The sequence below is a fragment of the Gorilla gorilla genome, chromosome 4 (genome assembly GCF_029281585.2).
Source record: "Gorilla gorilla gorilla isolate KB3781 chromosome 4, NHGRI_mGorGor1-v2.1_pri, whole genome shotgun sequence".
NCBI lineage: Eukaryota > Metazoa > Chordata > Mammalia > Primates > Hominidae > Gorilla > Gorilla gorilla.
This window is the reverse complement of record NC_073228.2, coordinates 137488161-137513096: the sequence shown is the minus strand read 5'-3', so window position 1 is coordinate 137513096 and position 24936 is coordinate 137488161. Positions and strand designations below refer to the sequence as shown.

The following is a 24936-nucleotide window of genomic DNA, read 5'->3' as shown; positions in this document are numbered from 1 at the left end:
CCGCGGATTCAGAGACCCCCTGTGCGCCTGGAGAGCACAGCTTTGGGGAACCTGGCCCGGAAAGGAGCCTGGAGGAGAGCAGAGGTGAAGAGGGGCTGTCACTTGCCGAGCTCCACGCTAGCCAGAGGCAGGAGCGCTACGCTGGCCCTCCTCCCGCCGGGCCCTAGATGGCCCCAGCGCTCCCGAGTCATCGCGCCCCGCGTGCGCGCCCGCCTGCTCCGCGCACCTGCCGTGGCCGCCGCGCGGGTCTGACCGGCTGGCGGGCGGGCGGCGCGCACAGGTGGCGGCGATTGGGCAGGCGGGGCCCGGAGGGTGACGTCACGGGCTCCGGTCCCGGCGGCAGAAATAGGGCAGCCGCGGCGGCGGTGGCACAGCAGCGGGCAGCGGCGGCTCAGGGAGCTGGAGCCTCAACAGCCTCCAGCGAGCCCGGGACCCGCCGACAGCCCGAGAAACCAGCCGAAGGACGTGGGGCGGGGTCGCCGCCGCCGCCACGGGGCGCTCCCTCCCTCCCGCCCAAGTCCGGCCACCTGGTCTTCCCCTCGGCCCCGGCCGTCTCAGGTACGCGGGCGCAGCTCCGGAGCGGGCGCGGGGAGGGTGCCATGTCGCTGGCGCCGCCACCAGCCGGTCCCGCTGCACCCCACTGGGGTCCTGGCGCCAGCGGCCCCGCATCTTGCTGCAGGGCCCGGCGCGGGCGCTTGCTTGTCCCTACTGCCCGCGCCGGGAAAGCCAAGTTTGCCCGCGGGGAAGGGACCACTGGGCCAGGGCTCGGCAGGGCTACCCCGGCCAAGGCCAGGACTCGAGGAGAGGCTGGGACGCCGAGGCTCGTGGCCGGGGTCTACGGTGGGGACCGGAGTGACCCGGTTGGCACGCGGGGCGCCACGCAGAAGCGCTCGGGCCGAGCTCGCAGCTCGCGCCCGGCTCCGAAATCCGGCAGGCGCCGTTCTTGGGTTCAGGACCCCGAGCGGCCCCGGCGGAGCCAGGCGAGCGCGGCCCCTCGGCCCGGACCCGGTGCCCTTGGCTCCGGGTTGGGGCGCCGGGCAGGCATTCTCAGCACCTCCTCCCCGCGGCTTTGCGGGGAAACTTGCGTCTCCTCGCTGCAGCCCAAAGGGCCCGCTGCGCTTCGCCTGGCCCTGGCTACCCCGGGGTCCGCCGCGTGTGAGGCTGGGGAGGAAGGAATCCGGGCACGACCCGACTCCAGGCAGCCTGCGGCGCTGCTTGTGCGTAGCCGGCCGCGGTCCAGAGTGAGCGGCCCCGGGTACCCGCTTGAAGGTGTCTAGGGAGCAGTGTGTTGGGGGCGTTCAGCGTTCGGGCTGGGGGCTTGGTCCTAAGAGAGCTTGCACTGTGGATGATCTCCGCCCTCTTTGCGCCCGCAAAACGAAGACGAGTTCTGAGTTTCAGGAGGGACCTGGACGAGGCAGGCACAGCACTCTGCTTTCGGCGCGTGTCGCCTCGAGTTTGGGGACGAGCTGGCGCTAGTCTTTGGGGGCTCCCTGCAGCCGACAAAGCGGCGCCAACCCCAGGCCTGCCACCTGAGGACTTTGTGCCCGCAACTCTTGCGGGAGCGAAAGCCGCCGAGGCAGTGGGGTTTCTTGGTTTCCAGAGCGCGGCCAGCCTCCGGGCGGCGCGGCAAGTGCACTAGGAGTGCGCGGGTCAGCGGGGCGGGCCCAGCGAGGTCGGTGTCGCGGCCCGAGAGCGGGTGCCGGGGCGCTGTCCAGCAGCCCTCGCTCGCGGCCGCGGGCCACCGACACTGATGAATGGCTCGGCCACAGCCCGCCGCTCCCCTCTAGGTGTCGCTTCCGCGGAGCTTTCCTCCAGTGAAAAACAGCGCCGGCAGCTTGGTCTGTTCCCTTCGTAAATTTGTTGCAAGCCTGTGCACCAGGAATTGTACTCGATGGGGCCCCCGAGATACAAACATCCGTCCAGGTTCTCTGGGCCAAACGTAAACAGAATTTCAATAGGTGGTGAAATAACTGCCAGCCAAAATGTTCACCGGGAATGGGCCTGTGTCACAATCTGTGAGGGGAAAAGACGGATCAGTGAGCGACTAGGACTCTTCTTGAAAGTCCTAAGTTATTTTCCTACTGCCAAATTCAGGGGAAACCAGCGATGCTTTTTAATAGTGTCTTCTTAATCCTGGGGGCCAGGCGCCAGTTTCTGTGCCTGCCCCTCTGGCCCCCAGGACAGACTCTGGGTCTGGTGGGGGGGGGGGGGTGGTCCACCTGGGAAGGGAATGGTCAGAGGTGTGAGTGATGCAGCTTCTGAGACTCCAGAGCCACAGCAACTCTCAGGCAGGAGCTCAAGCCGGACATATAAAAAGATGCCCTACAGGGCACGTGTCTGCTTCCCATCTTAGCGTTGTGAGAAGGAGGCACTGCAGCATCACTAGACCATTTCTGCCATACTCTGCTGAATGTTCGCTTTTTCCCTCCCATCCTAGGAAAAAAAGGCACCACCCTCTCCAAAGACTTCAGACTGAGCCAAAGTTCACATAAGAAAATAGTCCACTTTGATGTAATGTATTAAAATTGCTCGTTAGAGTTGTCCTAGTGCTTTTTTCTCTCTTAGAATTTTATGATCATCCTCAATTTTTGTTGATTCTAGGAAAGCTCTTTTTCTTCTGGAAAAGGCCAGCTTGTTTTTCTGGGTATTAGGAGAACTTTTATCCTTTTGGCTGTGCCCTGGAGGTGGGTGAGGGAAGAGGAGGTTGGATTTTTCCACCATGACCAGTCAGTCACTGAGGACTTTTTTTCCTTTTTCTAAGGGCCGTAGGACTTTTTAAATGTGACCTTCACGTTATGATCTTTTGTTTGACTTAACACTATATTCAGAGACTAGCATTGAATAGTCATTATTTCATAAAACTACCTTAACTCCTACCTTGCCTTGTTTGAGTGTTTCTCTGCAAACTCAACCTTCTTGAGTTGCTTATGTGCGGTTAGTTGTGTGCTTCCTAGCTTAATGCAATTAGATATTTCAAGAGCACATATTTCTTTACATTTTCTGTCTCAATGCATAACATAAGGCATGGAATTTCCAATAAAATAGAACTGCAGTCAAGAGAATGTGGTTCTTAAGAGGTATAACCTGAAGGTTGGAAGGATAAAGGTTATTGGAAGTCACATGTGTGTCTGTGCTAAACTTCAGAGTAAATAGGAATATAGATTTATACATGGCATATAGAATAATTTAGGCATCTAATTTATCAAGTGTTGGGGAAGAATTAACTAATGATATAGAGTAGATAATTAATAGGAAATGCAATTTAACTTCATTAGGGCTTGCTGCAAGGTTAGCTTGCTATATTTCCATGCCTAATTTCCCTGGGTTGGTATTTTAGGGACTGTCTTAGGAAATCTGTACCACTTTCTTTTTTTCTAAAACACTCACATATCAAAACTAGGGTCCTAAGCCTTTGAGAGGTTCCCATACAGCCTCCTGGTTTCACGTTGGGGTTGATGTGGCTTTTTTTCCCCCTTTTAAATTTGAGCAGACATGCAGAAGAGAATTCCAGGTTGTATTCAGTCAGTATTTGGAATTCCAGAATCCCAGTTGATTTTTATATGTTGATTGCCAACTTGCCATGTATGAAACGCTACACACCTACAGTGTGTGTAGGGCAGACACTTTTTCATTTGGAAAGGTTGAGAATGCAGATGCTTCAGGGTCACAAATCTGACTGTTCTCTTCAAGGCTGGGTGGCATTGCTTGGTTCTGCCAAATCATCTTTGTAATTTCTGGTCCTGTTGATTACAAAAAGAAGCCATTTCTGTATGGCTAATCCTTAATGGCTAGTCTGGTAAAGTTACCAAGTTCTGGGAGAGAGGCTGAGAGAGAGAATGGATGAACAATGCCACCGAAACTCTGAGGGCCAGAATTCCCATTCTTCCCAACAGGGCTGTTTCCTGGAATAGAAAGAGAAGTTTGTATTAAACCCATTGCCAGTTTAATGGGATTGCTTCTCTCTGGCCTGTGAACTTGGTCAATAAAGACAGCTTACATGCCTGTGTGCATTCTCTGGGTGGGGCAGATTTTGGTATTTTCGTATGAATACCTATTTCTCCCTAACAATTTGCATTCCTATTTCATGCTTTTTCAGCTTTCTTCAAAAAGCAAGTCAGTATTTGGAATATTACATCATACTAACCTGTAATACCTCTGTAATTCTAAATACAGATAAATAATAGCACAGATATTAGCTTATTTTAGAACACCTGAAAATCCTGTGGTTTTCACAAGGAGGTAGACAATCTAGTGGAGGTTCTTCAGCATTGAGAAAAGCAAAATCTGCCTATCTAAACAAAGAATCCAAACTCCCACTCTAGGTGTAAGTGTGCCATAATATAAGGAACCAAACAGTTGCCCTGGGGGCAGGATGCCTGGGTTCCAGTTTAGGCCTAGCCACTGATTTGTCCTTGAACCTGGGTGGATTCGTCCACCTTCTGGTCTTCTGGTGTCCTATCTATGCGGCAGCCAGGTTAGCACCAGGTTCTCCTGACTGGGGGGATGTCTGTTGAAGCTCTGGTAGGAAACCACAGGGGAAGCAATGAAACACCTCCCTTCCAAACAAGATGGTTTAAGTATCAAGTCAGTGTACTTTATGACTTGTTTGGAACAAAAGGTAGTCTCAGCTCTTTATATGTGGACAGTCCTAGGTAGATTTATAATTAATACTTAAGGCTTAGCAAGGATTGAATGAAACTTATTAATCTAAATTGATCTCAAAAGGAGCTCTAGGTTAAAAAGGGGATTTGTGACCTTATGGATGGCACCTTCCCAATTCTATAATGGGGAGATTCTTGCATTTGCCTCTATCTGAAGGCCAGTAGGACTATTTGAATTTGAGGAGTAATTAATTTGTTAACAGATTTACTTCTCCAGAGTGACTAGCCTTATGATGCTGGTGCTCTCCATGAGCTGAGGGGCATCGGCCTGGGATTCTGTGCATCTTTTTATGGTTCCCCTCCCTCCCTCCCTCCCTTCTTTCCTTCTACCATATTTTTTCTTAGCCCATAAATAGAGCAGCAGTGAGGACTGAGGAGAGTCTGCCCAGGGGCCCCCATCCCGGGGTAGAATGTGGGAATTAAGGGTGAGCAGCTTGGCTCTCTGCTCTTGGTTGGAGCCATGAGGAGGAGAGCAGCTCGTGGCAGCTTTCGGAGGAAAGGAGAGTCTCGGGGCCAGGGCCTCCTATCTTACTGTCTCTAGATTTTCCCCATTATACTAAAAACAACTGTTTATCAAAACAAAACAGGCAGGACAAAACAAAACAGACAGGCAGCAGCAGGTGGGAGTTAAGAGAATAGATGTCTTGGGTCTACGTGCCTGACTTGGAATCTCAGTTTTGCCACTTGTTTGCCACATGGCCTTGGCAGAATCCTTAACCTCTCTGTGACCCCATCTCCTCTGTCATCTGATTGAGGGATAATCATTGCCCCCATCGTGGAGTAGAAAAAGGAGGGTTATGAGTTAATACCTGTGAAGTGCTTAGAACAGTGCCTGACACATCGTAATTGCTATATAAGTGTTAACCAAATAGATAGTCTCTATTTGATTATTAGACAGATAATCAAAATTGATTTAGACCCAATATTAATTCTTTTTTATGAACTGAACTGTCATAAAACTTGAGCTGTAAATTTCCAGGCTGTTGGTGCTGTAGATATAATGAATTGTCAATCACCGTTAAGTATAAAATGACATCTAAAACACATCCACAGTGCAAATGAAATCACAGCTAGTGGTAGACAGACTGAGCTAAACTTTACAAACAAGCTGCCCAGGAGTATTTCAGTAGTTGGCCTGGTTCATGTGTTTTCCTGTTTCCAAATACAGTCTTACAGGAAATATAAACACAAACCAGATAAAACCAGTGGCAACTCCAGGCCAAGCTCCAGGCTTGGATCTTGGGCCTCCTGAAACACAACCCAGAAAGCAGCAGTCTTGGTGCATCCTCTTATGAACTGATTTGGCGCTTGCGAAAATCACAGTTGAAATGAATATATTTTATTTTAATGCTACCCATTAGTACCCAAACATAAAACATAATTGATCTTAGATTACAAAGCCGATTAAAAGTTAAATACCAGATTTTGTGTCTTATGTATTTCATAACTCCAGGAGTGGACATCTGTACATTAACTAGAATAGATTTGGATTATCTTGCTGTTTTTCGTTTATGTGAGCTAGGAGACATGGAAAGGGAGAAAAGTAGACCTTACTCTGTGTGTTTACTCTGTGAGCAATGTTTGATAGTAGATAAGTAGGACAAAATTAATGAGAATAAGAAGCAATGTCTTTCTAGTTCTAGCTTAAATTTCTATGGCTGGTTTTTAAAAATTCCAAAAATCCACTCGCTGTTTTCTGCAGTCTCTGGAAAGTGGCTCTGCATTCAGAAGAGGATCACTTATGGAGAATAGGGAGTTATCTTGTTTATTTTTAGAAAAATGGGTTGCAGCTGGGCGTGGTGGCTCATTCCTATAATACCAGCACTTTGGGAGGCCGAAGCAGGTGGATCACCTGAGGTTGGGAGTTCGAGACCAGCCTGACCAACATGGAGAAACCCTGTCTCTATTAAAAATACAAAATTAGCTGGGCATGGTGGCGCATGCCTGTCATCCCAGCTGCTCGGGAGGCTGAGGCAGGAGAATCACTTGAACCCAGGAGGCGGAGGTTGCAGTGAGCTGAGATCGCACCATTGAACTCCAGCCCAGGCTACAAGAGTGAAACTCCATCTCAAGAAAACAAGAAAAACAGGTTGCAGTTTGGGGAAGACATTTTTATTCTTAGTCCGAATACGATTTTCTTTTCCTGCTCCTTCTCCCTGTAAGATTTCACACACCCTAGCTAGATCACTGGATCAAGAGTGCAGAAGCCATTGGGGGGCAGGGGAGGGGGTGCTGTGACTGCCGCAGTCCTCACAGTCCTCTCCCAGGTGGCAGCTGAAGCGGCACTATTCCACTCAACTCTGCCTTCTTCAGAGTGTGGGGCAGGTGCTGATGGTGAGACTGTGACCTTCAGATTATATTTACTGACCACACAGACTCTTTTCCTGGTAGCTCAGCTTTGTCAACAGATGTCAAAGATGAGTGACCGAAGAAACAGATATAAGAGTGGGAGCTTATGGACTCTTTTTAAAACAAGCAGACACCTTCTCTTAAAAGACAGTCATGCCTTATAACCTTGCTTTTTCATAGGCCAGTGCTATAGGCCCACAATTTTGAGTCTGACTTCTCCTCCCTGTGGGCATTTCTGTCTCCAGCTGGAGACATAAAGCAAATGTGGAGAGGCAGCTCTATTTGGATGTGGATAGCAGCCAAACAAAACCTGGAATGTGGCAGGAGTGTAACTGTTTGCCAGCCCTGGACTCAGCACTAGTGACTATGTGACAACTTCCACCCCATTGTCTAAAGTAGGGATGCTCCAAAGCTGTTGCCTATGGCAGTGAGCAGGGATGGACTGCCAGGTCCCTCAAGCACCCACTTCTTTCTGAATTGGATGTCTGTTCTGGACCAGCCCTAGGCCAGTTCATGCTGGGTGCTGGCCTCCAAGGAGCTCCGGTGTCTTTAACTCACCAGCCTAGATCAGGATGCAGTGTGGACCATATGTGATTAAGCACTAAATTGTGTGGCACAAGCAGAAATCAATAACCCCTAAAGTTTCCTGGAGTAGGGGTTCTAAGTACTGCATAATGAGCTGTATCTGGTTATGTTTCATAGTCAGAATACTGAAATTATGGTTGGACTGTGTTCACAGTGGAAAACTTTTTCCAAAAAAGTACAGCTTATTGGACAAGTAAGATAGTCTGCGTCCTCATTTCCTCAGCACAATGCTTAGCACATGATTTGGACTTGAATATTTGTTGTAGCTGATCCTTAGTTTTTTCATCCATGTGATTATTTGATTACCTTGAATTGCTCACTTCTTGTCTTTTAGGACTGTATACAGTAATGTTATCAAGTGAGCCTCAGGAAACACCTCAAAGGTTATTGAAATTCTGTTATCATTGGATGCTTGGATTCTGCCACAAAAAATGGTTGGTCTTGAAACTAAGATATTAGACCTTAGGATGCCATGTTGAAGCTCACTGTCTTATAAACTGAGGTGTCGGCTGCAAATGAGGTGCCAGAGATGTAACATAATTCTTAATCATCATTTCTTTTTTTTGAGACAGAGTCTCACTCTGTCGCCCGGGCTAAAGTGCAGAGGTATGATCTCGGCTCACTGCAACGTCCGCCTCCCGAGTTCAAGCGATTCTCCTGCCCCAGCCTCCTGAGTAGCTGGAATTACAGGTGCCCGCTACCACGCCCAGCTAATTTTTGTATGTTTAGTAGAGACTGGGTTTCACCATGTTGGCCAGACTGGTCTCAAACTCCTGACCTCAAGTGATCCATCTGCCTCCACCTACCAAAGTGCTGGGATTACAGGTTGTGAGCCACTGCGCCCAGCCATAATCATAGTTTCTCGAGCACTAATTGTGTGCCTAGCCCCAAATGCTTTCTCAGGAAACTAAGGCGTGGCTATATGGCAGCCTAATAGAGGTGACCCACCTGCCTCACCCTGGTTTGTTCTTATAGATGTAACGGTAGGTGGCATTTCAAATGGGTTTCCATGTAACAGCATTTATAGAGTTCTTACTCTATGCCTGACACTAACTCCTTCAATCCTCACAAAAGCCTTTCGAGGTACATATTATTGCCATTTTAGAAATAAGTAAACTAAGGCTCAGAAGTAATATAACTTCTCCAAGGTAGAACAGAAGTTTGGTGCCAGGATTTAAGCCCAGGCTTATCTGATTCTGGGGAACACATACTAACTCACTGTGACTTACTATATCCATCTCACAATGTTTTATTCTCAGCATTTGTCATTTCTTCAACAGACTCATCAAAATGAAACCAGGAGGCTTTTGGCTGCATCTCACACTGCTCGGAGCCTCCCTGCCGGCCGCGCTGGGATGGATGGACCCAGGAACCAGCAGAGGCCCGGATGTGGGTGTGGGGGAGTCACAGGCAGAGGTATAGTCAAATCCCTGCGGACATAACATTTCAAACTGATTGCTTTCCGATGTTACAGTATCTGATTTCCCCTCCATCTTTAGTTTAGGTCAGTTCGATCACAAAGTAAATTAAAATTGCGCTTCCTTTTTGGTGGGGACAGAAGAAGGCAACCTGTGTGGATACAGACAAGAGGTTGATAACACGACGTGAGTAATGGCTCTAAAACCTCTCAGATGCTGAAAGTGTATTCCGAAACCAAGCTTGAGTTGCCTGGTTAGTCTCTACAAAGACCCTCAGGAGAATGGCCTTTCTGTATATTTAATAAAACTCTGAAAATGCAGAGTAATTGGTGGAGCACACCCATGTGAATTAGTGAAGTATTTTAATTATAAAATATATTTGAAAAGAAATGGACTACTTTTCAGGTATATAGATAAAAAGCACCAGGCTGAGAAAGAACTGGCAAGTGGAGGTCCTAAGGGAGAGTGCTTTAATGAACAGATAAGAATGATTAATGGCATGTTAGGTATATATAAATGCTTCTAAAGTGCTTGAAAAACTTGTTCTCAAATACCTCCCTGGAGAGTCTGGATGTTCTGCTAATTGCTTAGTGAACCCTGGTCTTATGTAGTAAAGAGGATCCATAAACTGCAACCTGGCCCTCTCCAAGGTAGTAGGTCCCATGAATTTGGGGTTCATGGGCAAAATGTATTTTTCTGCAGAAAATGCTTTGTGTGTGCTGACTCTTAAGGAATGACTTCACCATTCCATTAAAACCACCTGGGATTTTCTCTATGCCGTGATGAATACTAATTCCTAATAGGGAGCTTTCCAGGGCACTTTTCCTCCCATTGTCTTCCTTGATGCCTGCCGTTCTCTTTTTCTTTGTCCCTGTTTCCTGTCCTGCGGAATGAGAAATAAAAATTACCTCAGAAAGTCAACATTCCCAGAGAGTGAATAAGGTTACTCAGTGTAGGGTAGGATTAATGCATTATTTGATCAAAAGACATGATTTCTCTTTCATTATTACTTAATTGTAATGCAATCCCAAACCTACCAGCCTTAATCTTTGGGGAGCCACAGAAGTAATTTAATGTACACTTTTCCTGCTGAAGTTAGTGTGCCTTCCTTTTGTGGTGAGCAGATGATTAAACAGAAACGCTATCTCTGCCATCTAAATCCATGAAGGACGCAATTTAATGCTCTTTTGAAAGAGTCTGGAGGCTGGCTTGCTGGTGAGAACAGCATTTCCCTTATGGGAACAGCTTTATCAGTACACTCATATCCATATGAAGAGAAAATGATCACTTAAATCCTACACATATATTGTTGAATATTTAATAACAAAGCAAACAGACAAACACACAGGTAAGCTTAGTCTTCTTACTATTGGGGCTCATCGGCCCACTGTTTTAAACCACTTATTTCAAATAAAAGTATCAAGTCAATTAAGGTGGGATTTAGCTGGAGGTAAATTGAAGGTAAGTTAATATCAACCCAGGGCCTCTTTATCTTAGCTGTTAACACCCTAATTCTTTGTGTGCCAACAAGAAGGAGCAGATGCTGGTCATTGGGAGGAAGTAACGCTTTTTGGGGGTTGTTATTTTGCTCCCCTGCAACCCCTGCTCCAGGGTAGCTTTTGTCTTCCAAGTGCAGGAATGTTGCTGCTTCAGGAAAGGGAAGTGATGACTGTGTAGATTCTGCACCACAAGAACTATTGCCCTATTGATCATATATATAGTTTTTTGCTATAGCTTTTGTTTTTGCAGTATTATAACTTCTAATCATTGAAACTGTTTCTATCAGTGATTAAATGAGATGATAATAATGGGAATGGGCCTAGGGCTTAGGATGGCCTAGGTTAAAGGTTTAGCTGCAGAGAACAGAACACTTCCAGGTATGGTGGCTCACACCTAATAATCCAAGCAGTTTGAGAGGCAGAGGTGGGCCGATCACTTGAGCCCAGGAGTTCAAGACCAGCCTGGGCAACATAGCAAAACCCTGTCTCCACTAAAAATACAAAAGTGAGCTGGGTGTGGTGGTGCACTCCTGTAGTCCCAGCTACTCGAGAGACTGAGGTGGCAGTACCACCTGAGCCTGGGGAAGTCAAGGCTGCAACAAGCCATGATTGTGCCACTGCTCTCTAGCCTGGGTGACAGAGTGAGACCATGTCTGAGAAAAAAAAAAGAAAGAAAGAAAGAAAAAGAAAAAACTCGAAGGAAAAAAAAGAAAACAGAGAGCAGAACATTTATTTTAATCGGTTTGTTTGCAGCCCTTGCTCACACTCTGTTCATCCCTCCATGCACCCCCATGCCCCTGCCCACCAGGGGCCTCCTGCAGGGCGTGCTGTCTCTCCTTTCTATGTCTTTGCTTTCTACACCTGACTCTCCTCCTCCTTCAGGGGCCAGCTCTGGTTCTTACTTTTTCTTTAGAACCTTCTTTGACCACTCTTGGTCACACCTGGTCTCTTTTTCTGAATTCTTAGTCCTTCCTCTCTTTTTGTTTTCTTACTCTTTTATTTTTACGTTAGCATATGGATGGAGCCTGTCTTATTTATCTTTTCTTCCTTACAGTGTCTAATAATTTTATAAGCAAAATAGAGGTTCGATGCATTTTTAAGCCAATCGATATTTATGTGACCTTTGGTCCTGGTCATAAAGTCACTCTGGTGCTTCCAAAATTCAGACCAGACCATCAGGTTTTTCAGCGCAGGGCATACCTCCCTGCACAGCAGGTTCATTCCCAGTGGGGACGTGGATGGTTTTCCCCAGCAAATCTGTGAGCAGCCTGCAGGCCGGGCAGGCTTGCATCCTAATATCCAAGATAGTCCTTGCGTGTTATAGTTTCTGGGTAGTTTATTATTTGAACTGTAGCTATTAATGTATCGATAACTCACAGTCCAAACCATATTAAACTCCTCTAGCAGTTTCCGCAGACAGTCTTATTTCCTGGAAGAATCAAAACCAGCAGAGTTTCCTGAGACTCTAAATAAGTGAAAAACCTTTTTCAGGAACCAGATATTAAAATGTTTCTGTGTTTCTTCCCAGTAGTAGTACTTCACACAAATACTCATTGACTTAAGATTTTTAAAGTACTTAGAAAGCGTTAATAAGATTTGATTTACCTTTACAGTTATTATACCAATTACTTGATTGACCTAAGGGTAAATAAGAATTAAATGACCAACGTGTGTGTGTGCACATATTTTTAAAGCAATTGTAGCAAGTGTTAAATTATTGTTTTATTTACAAAGACTGCAGTGGAAATAGCTTCAAGGAGTTTACCATTTTACAGACATAGATAAAAAGAAATACAGCTGGGTGGAGTGCCTCTTTCATAAGAGTGGAGTGGCAGAACGTGCCCTAGAATACTAATGGAATTCTGAATTCAGAGGAAACAATTCTGAGAGGTACAATTTATTGAAATAATGAAATGTTGTTATATCCCCCCCCCCCTTTATCCTACACGGTTGCGTTTTGACTTATGACGGGGTTACATCCAAATAAACCCACTGTAAGTTGAAAATATCATAGGTCGAAAATGTATTTCATACACCTATCCTACCAAACATCGTAGCCTAGTCTGACCTGCCTTCAGCATGCTCAGAACACTGACATTAGCCTACGCTTAGGGCAAAATCATCTAACACAAAGCCTATTTTATAATAAAATGTTGAATATCTTATGTAATTTATTGAATACTGTACTGAAAGTGACAAACAGAAGGGATGTATGGGCACTTAAAAGTACGATTTCTACTGAATGTGTATCATTTTCATACTATGCTCATGTTGAAAAATCCTAAGTCAAACCAAACCTAAGTCAGGGACTGTCTGTACACTGGTCAAGATAAATATAGTAGTAAAATCAATATTGATAGAATTTTGTATTTGAGGGGGAACCAAGGAACCAGGAAGGGGTGAGAAGTGATATGGTAGCAGCCTCCAGAGAGCATACCTGCTTTTGAGAAATAGGCATTTGTGGGAGCCACCCACTTTTGGGGCCTGGGTGCTGCAGTGGCAGCCCCCCACTTTTGCAGCCAGGGTGCTGTGGCGGGAGCCTCCCCTTTTGGAGCTAGGGTGCTGCCATTGGAGCCACCCCATTTTTGGGGCCTGGGTGCTATGGTGGGAGCCTCCCACTTTTGGGGCCTGGGTGTCGTGTTCCAGCACCAGCATCTCACCCATTTGCTGGGCTCTGAGATTGAATGGTGGGTGTTACACGGTCTTATACGTGTTTCATGCATTTTACTGAACTTTTTCCAAACGACTCTTACCCATGGCATATACATAGTCACGTACTACATACCTGTACATGTTAATATTGATTCTTTCTTAAATTGTCATCTCATATGCCTCAGTGCTTATAGATCAGAGATAGGTTTTGAGCTCAGACACCATGGGTTTTCAGTATTTGCAAATTCTCTCAAAGTAAAGTCTTTGCAGAAGAAATATGTGCAGTGGTGTCAGCTAACTTAAACATGATTCCCTGCCTCCCTAACCTCAGGGGTCAGCCTAAGACAGCATTGATCCTACCCTGACTGCCCGGCCCCTTCCCCTTGCTACAAGTGTTGATGGCAGGCATGGCACTCCTGTCCCCACGAGGCATGGCAACCTCAAATTGCAGAGTCCTTAGATGCTCCGTGGCTTCGTTCTGCCTTGGCTGGGCATTCAGTAGTACTTGGGCTGCTAAGACTGAGCACTGATTTTTACAAAAACACTTTCACTGTTCTTATGTATTCATTGTCTTAACGCTAGTGTCCCTCACCCCCAACCACCCTTTCTGATAAAATTCTCCCCACCACCCATAACCCTGACTGTGCTCTTTGATTGATTACTGGGGAAGAACAGCTGGTCGTCTATAGGGCTTGAGATTTGCCCGTTGGTGTTTGTACTCACCCTGGCCCTCAGCTGGTTTGTGGGCATAAATAAAAGGAACTCCCTCTTCCCGGTGAACCTACGGGGGTCCAAGCTGGACGTTCGCATTTTCTTAAGCCTCACCTGTAGTACGTGTGCATCTCTCATGGCTTTTCTGCCACATCACCCTTGTGATACTCACCATTGCAAATTCTAGTACTTGACTTGCTTTCAAAGAAGATGAGACCCTGGGCAAGGTCTCTCAGCAAGAGGCGAGAATGGTCTTCTCCCCAGGGCCATGGAGCCCTGGGATAACCGAACCACATATCCCTTTCAAAAGGATCCAGAACTTCCTCTGCAGGTGCGGTGCTGGTTGACGTGGGGGCCACTTCTCTGGGTCCCTAACACTTAGCCAGGGCTTTCTGCTGATTATTCTGAGTCAGAGGATGTGGATATTCATTTTTCAGGTACAACTGGGAGGGCACAACCTCCCACCTATAGACTTTATCAGTACATTTATAATTTTCAAGGCAAATGATGGTGGCAGAACCTCCCAAGGTCTCAGGGGCATTGGGATGAACCCATTCCCAATTACAGAATGGGGTGTGCTGTAACCTGCGCCAGCACCTCTTGAGATGCAATGTGCTTGTGAACGGTCTGGGATCTTGTTAAAATGCAGATTCTAATGCAGCAAATCTGAGGTGGGTCCCAAGATTCTGAGGTCCAGGTGATGCTGATACTTCAGATCCTGGGGGACACTGGGCAGAAAAGCCTTAGAGGAGCCCCCTGCCTCCTCCCATGCACACACACAAGGAGAATCCCAGTTGGGTTGACTCTGGCCTTTTTTTAGTTCTTGCTGACATGATGCTGACTGCAGTCAGGAAAAGGAGAGAAATGGGCAGGCTGCAGTCATGCTGGAAAATAGCTTGATGAGACTAGCTTAGTGGGCAGGTAGGAGATGGGAAAGATGAACTTAAACAACCTTGGTTCTAGGGTCATTTGCACCTGTTTTCAAGCAGCTGGACAGGTAACTCTTGCTCTTGGAACCCATGGTTCCTCCCTGGCTTGTCTGTAGGTGGTTTTAAATTCTGAGAGAGGTGATTTTAAATGCTGAGGCTTAGCCCACACCCCCTGCTCCAAGGACCAACAGCGCACTCACTTCTCGCTACCACCGTGTCTCCCCTTCTGGTGTCCTATACCGTCTCTGTCCCTAGGGCCAGCCAGCCTGTTTTGGGGATGAGCATTGCTGCATTGGTGAGCTGTTTTGGAGTCTTGTTTTTCTCTTTATCCTTGAACAGGGAAAGTCACTGTCTTTGTTCTTTGTGTCCTCTCCACTGCTCCCAGCCAGCCCTTCCACACTGTACCAGTTAGTGCACTGTGTGCCTCTTTGGTATTTTGAGATCATAGTTGACAATTTTAATTGGCCCTGAAAAGTTCTGTGACCCAGGAAAATGAGCATTTATGAGTTCACAGAAACCCATTATTTTTCTTCCTCTTAATTTAGCATTTACTTGTCTAACTACTTTATTTATTCCTCTGTTGCTAAATTATCTATACTCCTGTAGGAAACTTCCCACCCTTGTAATGAGGACATCAGGCTGTGCATTGTAAATGGGGCTCCAATTTCTATTTTTTGGGGAGTTGGCAGCACAGATCTGCCAAGTCCCAATCATCTGCTTGATTTATCCCCTACACCCTGTGGGTTATTGCTTTTGCTTCCCATTTGGATGGAAGTAAAAGTCGTCCTTGTGTCAGGCAGGCTCTAACAAGGCCCAATGAGTGGGCTCTACTCTTCGAGCCTGCCAAGCCAGAGCCATTGTCCTTCTGCCTCCATGGCTGTGGTCTCTGCCACTGGCTCCCGGGCTTTGTCTTGTCACCAGCCACCTGGGAGGTGGAGCATACTGGAACTAGACATGGAGGATGTGGGAGGATATGGGCCCAGTGCTCTGAGCAGGCGACACCGAGGACGCTGTGGTGGGTGCTGGCACATTGGTGTTGGGGGGAGGAAGTGTGGCCAGGTGGCTGAGAAGCCATCTGTCCACCAGCCTCGCCTCTCTCTTGATGGGTAGCCATCCTTTGGGGCATTCCCTTCAGTCAGGAGGTCTGGAACAAGAGAAACCCAATTTCTTTCCTCCTAATAAAAATCAGCCTTGTTTTACTCCTGCCAGGAGTGTGTGCTCTTGGCAGAGGTGAAGAATGAGTGTGAGTGGCCTGCGGGGCTGAGGTCTTCCCTCAATCACAGGGTGAGTTTCAGTTTGATCTTGCACAGGGGTTGGGGTTGGGAGAGCTGGTGCTGGTGCTTGCTTTGGTTAGGAGACTCTGAGAGCATTGTCTTCCCTTGGTCGGTGGGACCGGGCTAAGGTAGCACCTGTCTACCTGCTTGATGTTGTGTCTAGACACTGAGCCCTTGGCTTTTCTTCCTTTGTTCCAAGAGGGCCTTGGGTGCAAATCGAAACCCTTCTGGAGGGCTTAGCTGGAGACGGAAGCTGCCATTGTTGCTTTTGTTAAAATACTTTGAAGGTTAAGGTTTTGTGTTATTTGGGATCTAGATTGAAAACTGTGTGTATTTTTCTTTTTAAGAGTTGAGAATGGAAGTCATATTCTGTTTCTTGCAAAAGCCCTTTCCAGAGAATCAGTGAGACCACCAGTGAGTCTGTGATGCAGCTGACAGAAGCGCCTCCCCACCTGTGAGGGAGTTGGCCTAGCCTCAGAGGTGACAGACGCCTCCAGCACAACCCACACTTCAACCCCAGCCAGGGGCCTGGGCCCCTGAAGCATGGCCTGCTTTTTCAGAGGACGTCTCTTCCCCTGCTCAGGCTGAAAGTCCTCAGTGCTTCTGGTGGCCTGCTTGGCTGGTGGCAGGGCTAGCTGCTGGTATAAGCAGGCTGATGTGCACGGCTCTCTAGGCTCCTGGGAGAAATGGCTGCTGTCCTCCTCCCCCACCATAGAACCCTGTTAACTCTCACCTTGTGTGTTTCATGTTGCCACTTTCTCCTCCAGGATGTTTGTTGTTTTAAAACCCCATAATTGGTTTTTCCTGTTGGGGCTGAATCACTTTGCCTGTTGCCTGTGCTGCTGCCTAAGGCATCCCCGGCCCTGCCTTTGCTTCAAGTGCACCCTCAACTCGGAGGGCCCCGGGGGCTAAAATCTGTTTGTTCCCTAGCCAGCTTTGGAGCTAAGGGAATCGCCCTCTCCAGCCTTTAGGTTTGCCACGAGTGAAATACAGGCAACATAACAATACCATTTTCAGGGTTGTCATGAGCACTAAGATGGTACATGAGGTGCCCGGCACAGATTGCCTCCACAGAACACAGCAGACAGAGCTGTGGTTTTGTGTTTGTCATCCCAGAACCTCAGTCAGTGGCTGTCAAGAAGACTGTGCGCCCTTCCTGAGCCACAGTCTGATGTGTCAACTTCAGCTGCTGCAGTTCTTGTCACTGCTGGCCATGGCCACATATCATGTAGCAAGGCAGCCCTCAGAGTGAGAGGGTCCTCTTTCCAGTGGAGTGGTAAATATCTTGGGTCTGGGCCCCATATCTTCAGTGTCCAGAAAGCCTGGCACACAGCAGGATGTTCAGATATTTGTTGAATAAGTGAATGAGTCAGCCATCTTTTACTATTCCTTTTGTCATCATATGGGGTTTGGACAAGGTGTCTTGAGTTTTGGGACTCCTTACATAAGAAATCCCAGGAGATAGTCACTGGACTGCCTTTGGCTTCCACATCTGATAGAATCCCATCAGTTTCAAATCTTCTTAACTTTCTTCTTGAACCAGGAGAGGCTTCAGAGAGTTGTATGGGATGTGTGTAGGAACAGGTGGGACCCTGACTCAGTTGCCATCCCCTTCCTAGAATGGCTTTGAGGGCCTGCTTGGCTCTGACTATTTCCTCTGCAGAGGCCAGCATCACTGGCAGGCAGCCAGACCCTTGCCAAAACCATGAATCCAGAGAGTGAAATGTAAAGTCAAACAAATGCAGGATGCTTTGTTTGTGCTTAGAATTTTCAGGGTCAGTAGAAATAGTCTGTGGCTCCAGGGTAGGTGGTTGCCAGCCATCCTCACAGAGGGCAGAAAGGAGCAGAACTACTCTTTTAAAATGTCATTAAGTAGGTATAAGACTCTTGATGGCTTTCCTTAATGCCAGTCTTAGGACAATTGAACTGAAAGCTTGTTTGAGCTCTGCTATCATTTAAAGCTTGCTCTCTAGGTAAAGAGAACGGAACTCTTTTTCCATTTATTTCTCTTTCTGGCCTCGCATTTAAACGTCCTTGAAAACTTTGGTCTCTATAGAAAAGACATCAAGTTTCTGTTGGTCCTGCTGATGCCACATTTTGAATGTCCATTCCAGGTAAGTAGGCTTTCATGTGGGGATGCTGGGAGGTGTCAAACGGGAGAGGCCTGCCAGGCAGATACTCTAATTAGAGTGGCTCTAAAATATGCCCCATGGTGCCTCCTCTTCTTCCTCTGCTATTTTCTGTTTGGTTGTTACTGCTGTTCTCATATTAGCATTTGAAGAGTGAAGAGCAGGCTTCTGGCCGGGTGCAGTAGCTCATGCCTGTAATCCCAGCACTTTGGGAGGCCAAGGCGGTCAGATCACCTGAGTTCAGGAGTCCGAGACCAGCCTGGCCAACATGGCGAAACCCAGTCTCTACCAAAAATACAAAAAAATTAGCTGGGCATGGTGGCACACACCTGTAATCCCAGCTACTTGGGAGGCTGAGGCAGGAGAATCGCTTAAACCCAGGAGGCGGAGGTTGCAGTGAGCCAAGATCATACCACTGCACTCCAGCCTGGGCAATAGAGTGAGACTGTCTCAATAAAAACAAAGTAGGCTTCTCTGCTTCATGCTTGAGTGTTCATGCCTGGCAGTATGGCTTAGGATCATATCTTTGTGTCCTGAAGCAGAAATTCCCATTTGACTTTCTCTTATCCCTACCTAGAGGGTCTCTGAGCCCTGGGCTGGCTTGGCCAATCGGGACATCTGGTTGACTTAAATCTTAGTAATCAACAGACATCCACTGAGCACCTAGCTGTGTGCCTGGCCCTGTACTAAGGCTGGCTAAGTGGTTGAAGAGAAATGGGATTTGTGATTCTATCCTTGAGGCTTGAGGGCCATTGGGGTGGGGGTGGGAGGTAGGAGCAATCAGCTGCTTCAGAATGGATTCCAAGTTAGCAGAAGGAATCACCTCCATTAGTTAATGATCTTTTTCTAGTCTGTATATAATGTCGAAATTAAGTTCTCACCTTTAGCGTAAAGAAAAGCAGGCGTATTTATTGAGTAATAAAGAAGGAAGTACATCTTTATTAGAAAGAAGTACATCTCAATAAAGAAAGAAGTCCATCTGCCTCCCGGATTCCCCACGCTGGGTCCCAGGGCTGGACACTTGTGCTCATAGTCCAGACATTCCCTGCCCAGGTGCATGTGGCTGATAGCAGATCTGGTATCACAGGTTTGTCCTGGCCCCTGGCTCAGCTGTTCTAAAGTCCTTAAGAGTGCGGGTTGGGGGCTGGAGGAAGCCGGAAGTCTCTAGGTGTCACCTGCATAGGATGGACATAGTGCTGAATGCAGCAGCCCTCTGGTGTCCAGAACCTCCACCAGCCCCCTCCTTTATGGTCCTTCAACACTCCCTCCCAAAACTTATCCACCAGAGCCTGTACTGCTCTGGGACCTCTCCCCTGAAGTGGTTCCACCTGATATGGCTGTGTTCTTGTTGGCTCAGTGACACCTAAGCTCCCCTCAGAGGACTTGGGCTGGCAGTGTAGAGGATGTGGGTGCTCATTATTGCTGGTGGACAAGTTTCAGGGCCAGGGGTGGTGTTGAAAGAGGGTGAAGAAAGGGGCTGTTGAGGTTCTGGACACCCACAGGGCTGCCACATTCAGCACTGGGTCTATCCTATGTGGGTGACACTTAGAGACTCCCAGCTTCCTCTGTCGTCCTTCATCTTGCTTAGGGTACCGCAGCATGTGACACTACCACCCCGGTGGCCAAAACTGTCCTATTGGAGGTCTTATTCCTTGCTGTAGAGTTGCACCTTGGTCCAGGTATCCTTCCTGGTCCAGTTGATTGTGGCCAGTTGTCTTAGCCCATTTAGTGTTGCTATAAAGGAGTAGCTGAGTCTGGTAATTTATAAAGAAAGTAAGTTTATTTGACTCATGGCTCTGCAGGCTGTACAAGAAGCATGGCCCCAGAATCTGCTTCTGGTGAGACCTCAGGAAGCTTCCACTCCTGGTAGAAGGTGAAAGGGAATGGGTGTGTGTAGAGATCACACGGTAACAGAGCAAGCAAGGTGGGAGTGAGAGGTTCCAGGCTCTATTTAAAAGCCAGCTCTCTTGGGAACTAGTAGGGTAGGACTCACTCATTGCTGCAAGGATGGCACCAAGCCACTCCTAAGGGATCCAGCTCCATGACTCAGACACCTCCATTAGGCCTCACCCCCAACATTGAGGGTCAAATTTTGGCATTAGGTTTGGCAGGGGACAAACATCCAAACCATAGCACCAGTTGTCCAGTAATTCTTAGGAACAGAAACACTTTTATGACCATGCTGACTAGAACAAAATTATCTATGATTCATTATCCATTCCAGAAGAGAATGGTATATATAATTTAAATCTGAATTTATTCAAAATGACTGTTCTTGTGTTACAAGTAAAGATGATCATGAACTGCACTGTACAAGAAATTCTTATCTGATATCTCACCATGGGATTATGAGAAAGAAGAAAGAATAATCACAAACAGCTTTAAGAATGTGGTGAGCACAATGGTGAGCGGTGAATGCAGCACAAAGCATATTTAGTTAGCAGCACAGGCCAAACCGTGAGTGACATGAGAATTTAGCACAGAAATGCGCTGGGTGGAAGGTGGGATTGGGAAGGACCTCTTGGAGGCAGAGGTACTTGGAGAGGAAGACCAGGATCTGGGTGGGCAGAGTATTAGAGTATTTAAGGAGGAGTAACCCTCTGAGTCTAGGTGTAGGGTGGAATAGGGCCATATCTGTCAGGAGGGGAAAACAGAACAGATTGGTTAAGGTGGGTGTCTGGGTCTGTGAACCAGGGGATTCATCAGGGACCCTTTGGTGGCCAGGAGCAGAATCACCTGCTAACATGCTCATGTACAAAGAAGGGTTGTCATGAGGCCCCAGACCTTCTCCCAAAGCCAATGGCAGGATGCCTTCATGGGCTCAGGCTTAGAGGCATTGGCAGTCTGTCTCCCAACTCCCTTCTGAGCTACACTGTCTCCCTTCTCCATTTCTCCCTCCTCTGCCTGTTCTCTCCAGAGACTGGTCTTTCCAGAGAGCTGTGGACCCCAGACTGTCTCATTTGAGTTCTGTCTGTATCCTCAGGTTCTCAAGGGGCAGAGCCTTATTGGCTTAGCTTGGGGAAATATCTTCCCAGATCCATTTGCCTGTGGCCAGGAGGCAGGTCCCAGTGGGTGAGGGGGCCTCCAGGGGCTCTGAGGGGAGGATGTGGGTGCAGCGCTGGGTGGCTCTTGTGAAGGAGTAGCAGGAGGTTATTGTGGGTGGAGGACAGTTGGTGAGGCTGCAGAGCCAGCCTCAAACCTCTCAGCAAGCACACAGAGAAATGTGAGCCAAGTTTGTATAAACATGGGGCATTTTATGGAGTTGCATTTTTGGATCTTCAGAGCAGGGATCTTCAAGGCAGTAAGGCCTGCCTTGTGCTCTTAAATCTTTGCTCCCCTGCTTTGCTTGCCTGCCTTCCTCTCCCTGTCTTGTCAGCACCCTCGCCATACCCTGCCTCACCAACCCGGCCTGTCTGTAGCTGGGCAGCTCAGAAGCCCAACTTCTCCATTCCTAGGATGTCCCTGCAGACAGGCTGTAAAACAGGCTTGGCCTCCACAGGCCGACTTGCATTTTGCCAGTCACTACCCTGGCCCTACCCTCCATCCTGGTGCCAGTGCCCTTGGCTCCTGGGGTACTATGGTTGGAATGTGTTCCCCAAAAAGCATGTGTTGGAAACTTAATCCCCAGTGCCACAAGTTGGGTGATGGTGCCTAATGGGGGTGTTTAGGTCACGAAGGCTCCATGCTCCATCCTCAGGAATGCCGATTATAGAAGGCCTTGAGACTGGGAATTGGATCTCTTGCTCTCTGTCTTTGACCTTTCACCATGGGAGTATGCAGCAAGGAGGCCTTTGCAAAATGCCAGCCCCTCAATCTTGGACTTCCCAGACTCCAGAACTGTGAGCCAATAAATTTCTGTTCACTATAAAGTACCGAGTCTCAGGTATTCTGTTACAGCAGCACAAAATGGACTAAGGCAGCCTGTGTCCACGCCTGACCCATCAAACTCACTAAAGGGGAGCAGGCTTTGGTGCTCAGTTGTGGCCCTGTGACTCCAGAGATACATATCCTGTGGCTGTATGGAGCTCCTTAGTGCAGCTGCTTTGAGGTTTAGCTGGAATCATTCTTGGGAAGAAAGAGGGGTTACATGGGAGGGGAGTCATGGCTTGACCAGATGCCTCTTCTTAGAAGGTCCACCACCCTGCCAAATCCAGCAAGCAAAATAGTTGAGCTGCTGTGGGATAATTTGGCCTGTCATCATGGAAGACAAGATGAGATAGATGCACTCTCCACCTCCCCAGTTCTGAATCTCAGCTTTGCTCCCAGCTAGATACAAAGTCTTATTGCATTAAAAATTTGGTTTTTGTTGTGATGTCTCTTTCTGTGTAGCCAAGAGTTAGAGAGGGTTAGGGAACCAGGGACATCTCTAGGGTGAGGATGAAAGGGGGCAGTGTCATCTGGAGCTCTGGGCTGGAAGTCTGAATGGCTCCTCTTATCCTTCTCTTATAAGAATAAAGAGGAAGATCACGCCACTGCACTCCAGCCTGGTGACAGAGCGACAGAGCAAGACTGTGTCTTAAATAAATAAATAAATAAATAAATAAATAATAAATAAAGAGGAGATTCCCAGTAGGAATTCTCATTCCTAATATGAATTTCTTAATTCCATAGCTATTGATATGATAGAATTAATAAACAGCTTTCATTTTGCCAAAGCACTAAGTGGATTAATTCATTGACTTCTCAAAGAGAGTCTATGAGGTATTATTAATTTGTTTATTTTACACACGTAGAAATTGAGGCTTCAAGATAAGTGAGCTGTTTGAGATCTCCCATATAGTAAGTGGTGGAGCCAGGGTTTGCATCTGGCTTTCTGACTATCTAGCATGTATTCCTAACCACAGTATTGTGCTCTTATCCCCAAGGACATATTTTTGAATCTAGGGAAAGGACATTTGATGACATTGAGCTTTGGAAGGCCAAAGCAGACAACGTCACATCAGAGGAGGCATCCCCTCCTCCTGGAGGGCAGCAGAGTTTGAGGTGGCCTTCTGGGGCTGGGCTGTGGGTGGCCTCTTGACCTTCTGTGGGGAGAGATGAGTTCTGCCCCTATTCACCCTCCTCCCCAACAATTTCTCTTCTTTCACCATCAGGCAGCCACTGAACCTCTGAGAATTAACATATTAACATTCCTTTGGCTATTTCCTTGCACTTCTTCCAGGATTCCAGTGGGGACTTGGCAGCTACTGCCCTCACATGGGACAGTGAGCGCAGTGTCTGTGGGTGGAGGACTAAGTGTGTGATACTTGGTGGTCTCTGTTTCTGCTTTTAAGAATTGGCCTTGGGAAGTTCCTAAGGGTTGACCACAGCAGTCTCCCTTTCAGAAGCAAGGTTCTGGGGCCCTGATCTTAAGGAGGAGGTAAGACTCCCAGCATTGGCAGCCAAGTTGGTTACTGTGATACCAACTGTGGTTACTGTGAAGGGCTTTTGGAGGGTCAGGAAACCCAGTGGGAATGTGCTGGTGTTTGCTGACTCTTCCACTGGCCGCTGGAGACAGCAGCAGGGCTGCTGCTGGGATGAGGCCAGAGGCAAGCTCATGTACTTCTGCTGGAGGTGCTGCCATGGAGGGACAGCCTCCTCCTCAGAGGTGGGAGTGTCAGGCACCCCCAGGCACACTGAGTACTAAAGATTGGTTGAGTGGTGGTGGCTCCTTCAGAATATGCCCCTTTCATCTAGGTGGATGAGCACCCCTGCGCTATGGGATGGCCATGGCTAGTGAGTGGTCAGAGCTGCCCAGGAGTGAGGAGAGGAGGGCATCTCGAAGGGCAGGACAGGGATACCCCAGGCACATACAGGGCCCAGGACACGTGAGGTATCTACACCTGCAGAAGACCAAGTGGAAGGCATCCTGGCATTCAAGTGGGTTGGAACAAATGAGCCAATGGGCAGCCCCAAAGGCTGAGAGAAAGTCATGGGTAAGAGCCTAGCATGGAAGGAAGAAGAGGTGTGAGGGAGCAGTGTTGACAGGGGTTGGCCATGGCCCATGGGTTGACACTGTACCAACAGATGCCTTTCCCCCAACCTGTGTCTCCCAGCTGTTGCCTACTGACCACAGTAGAACTAGTGGACCCCCTCCCCACTCCAGAGTCTCAGAAACAATGATGAGCACTTCTTTCAGGCTGGGTGCTATGCTGATTGCTGGGGACACAGCCAGGATGCCGTTTGTGGGTGGAAATTGGCAAGTGGACAGCAGCTACCAGATACTGAGTGCTCTTTGCCCTCCTCTCTCAGCTCTCACTGCAGTCTCATAGACACTACCCTACCTCATTTTGCAGATGAGGAAACTGAAGCTCCTGGAGGTTAATGCCATGTATATGGTGACCCAGTGCCGGGGGTCTGGGGTGCAGGTGAGCCCCTTTGTGTCTCGTGCACTGCAAGCCCAGTGGCCCCATTCTCCATGTCACCAGGAGGCCTCTCAGTCCTGGCTGCTCGAGCCTACTCTTCCCACCTGCATCCAGCGAGTTCTGGATACTGAGCTGGCATTGGCCCTCATGGAAGGCGAGTGTGGGCCTGCCCAAGCCATCCTCTGGCTCCACTGACTCTTGCTGGGAAGAGAAACTGGCACCACTGTTTACAGTAGTTTCTGTGCCTGTGACACCCAGCTGATACCCTCTGTTACGAAGGGACACCCTTCCCCATATGTGGGAGTAGCAGGGCACCCTCATTGGAGAACCCTGCCAGCCCACTGGCACCTGCAGAGGTTTGTCTGAGGCAGCTGGGCACCATGGT

The 24936-nt window shown here is 48.1% G+C and overlaps 1 protein-coding gene across 2 annotated transcripts in view; it reads left to right on the top strand.

The window, feature by feature from the left end:
* The first annotated feature begins 316 nt into the window (after window positions 1–316).
* The window catches only part of FSTL4 (follistatin like 4), a 413052-nt gene continuing 388432 nt past the window's right edge, over window positions 317–24936 (top strand). Inside the window, exons 1-2 of one of the 2 annotated variants that reach the window (XM_031011434.3) lie at window positions 317–558; window positions 8876–9011. In XM_031011434.3, the coding sequence (XP_030867294.2) occupies window positions 8886–9011 (126 nt within the window). In that variant the 5' untranslated portion in view covers window positions 317–558; window positions 8876–8885. The remainder of the gene's footprint in view (window positions 559–8875; window positions 9012–24936) is intronic. The other variant, XM_055386609.2, reaches the window with a different exon arrangement.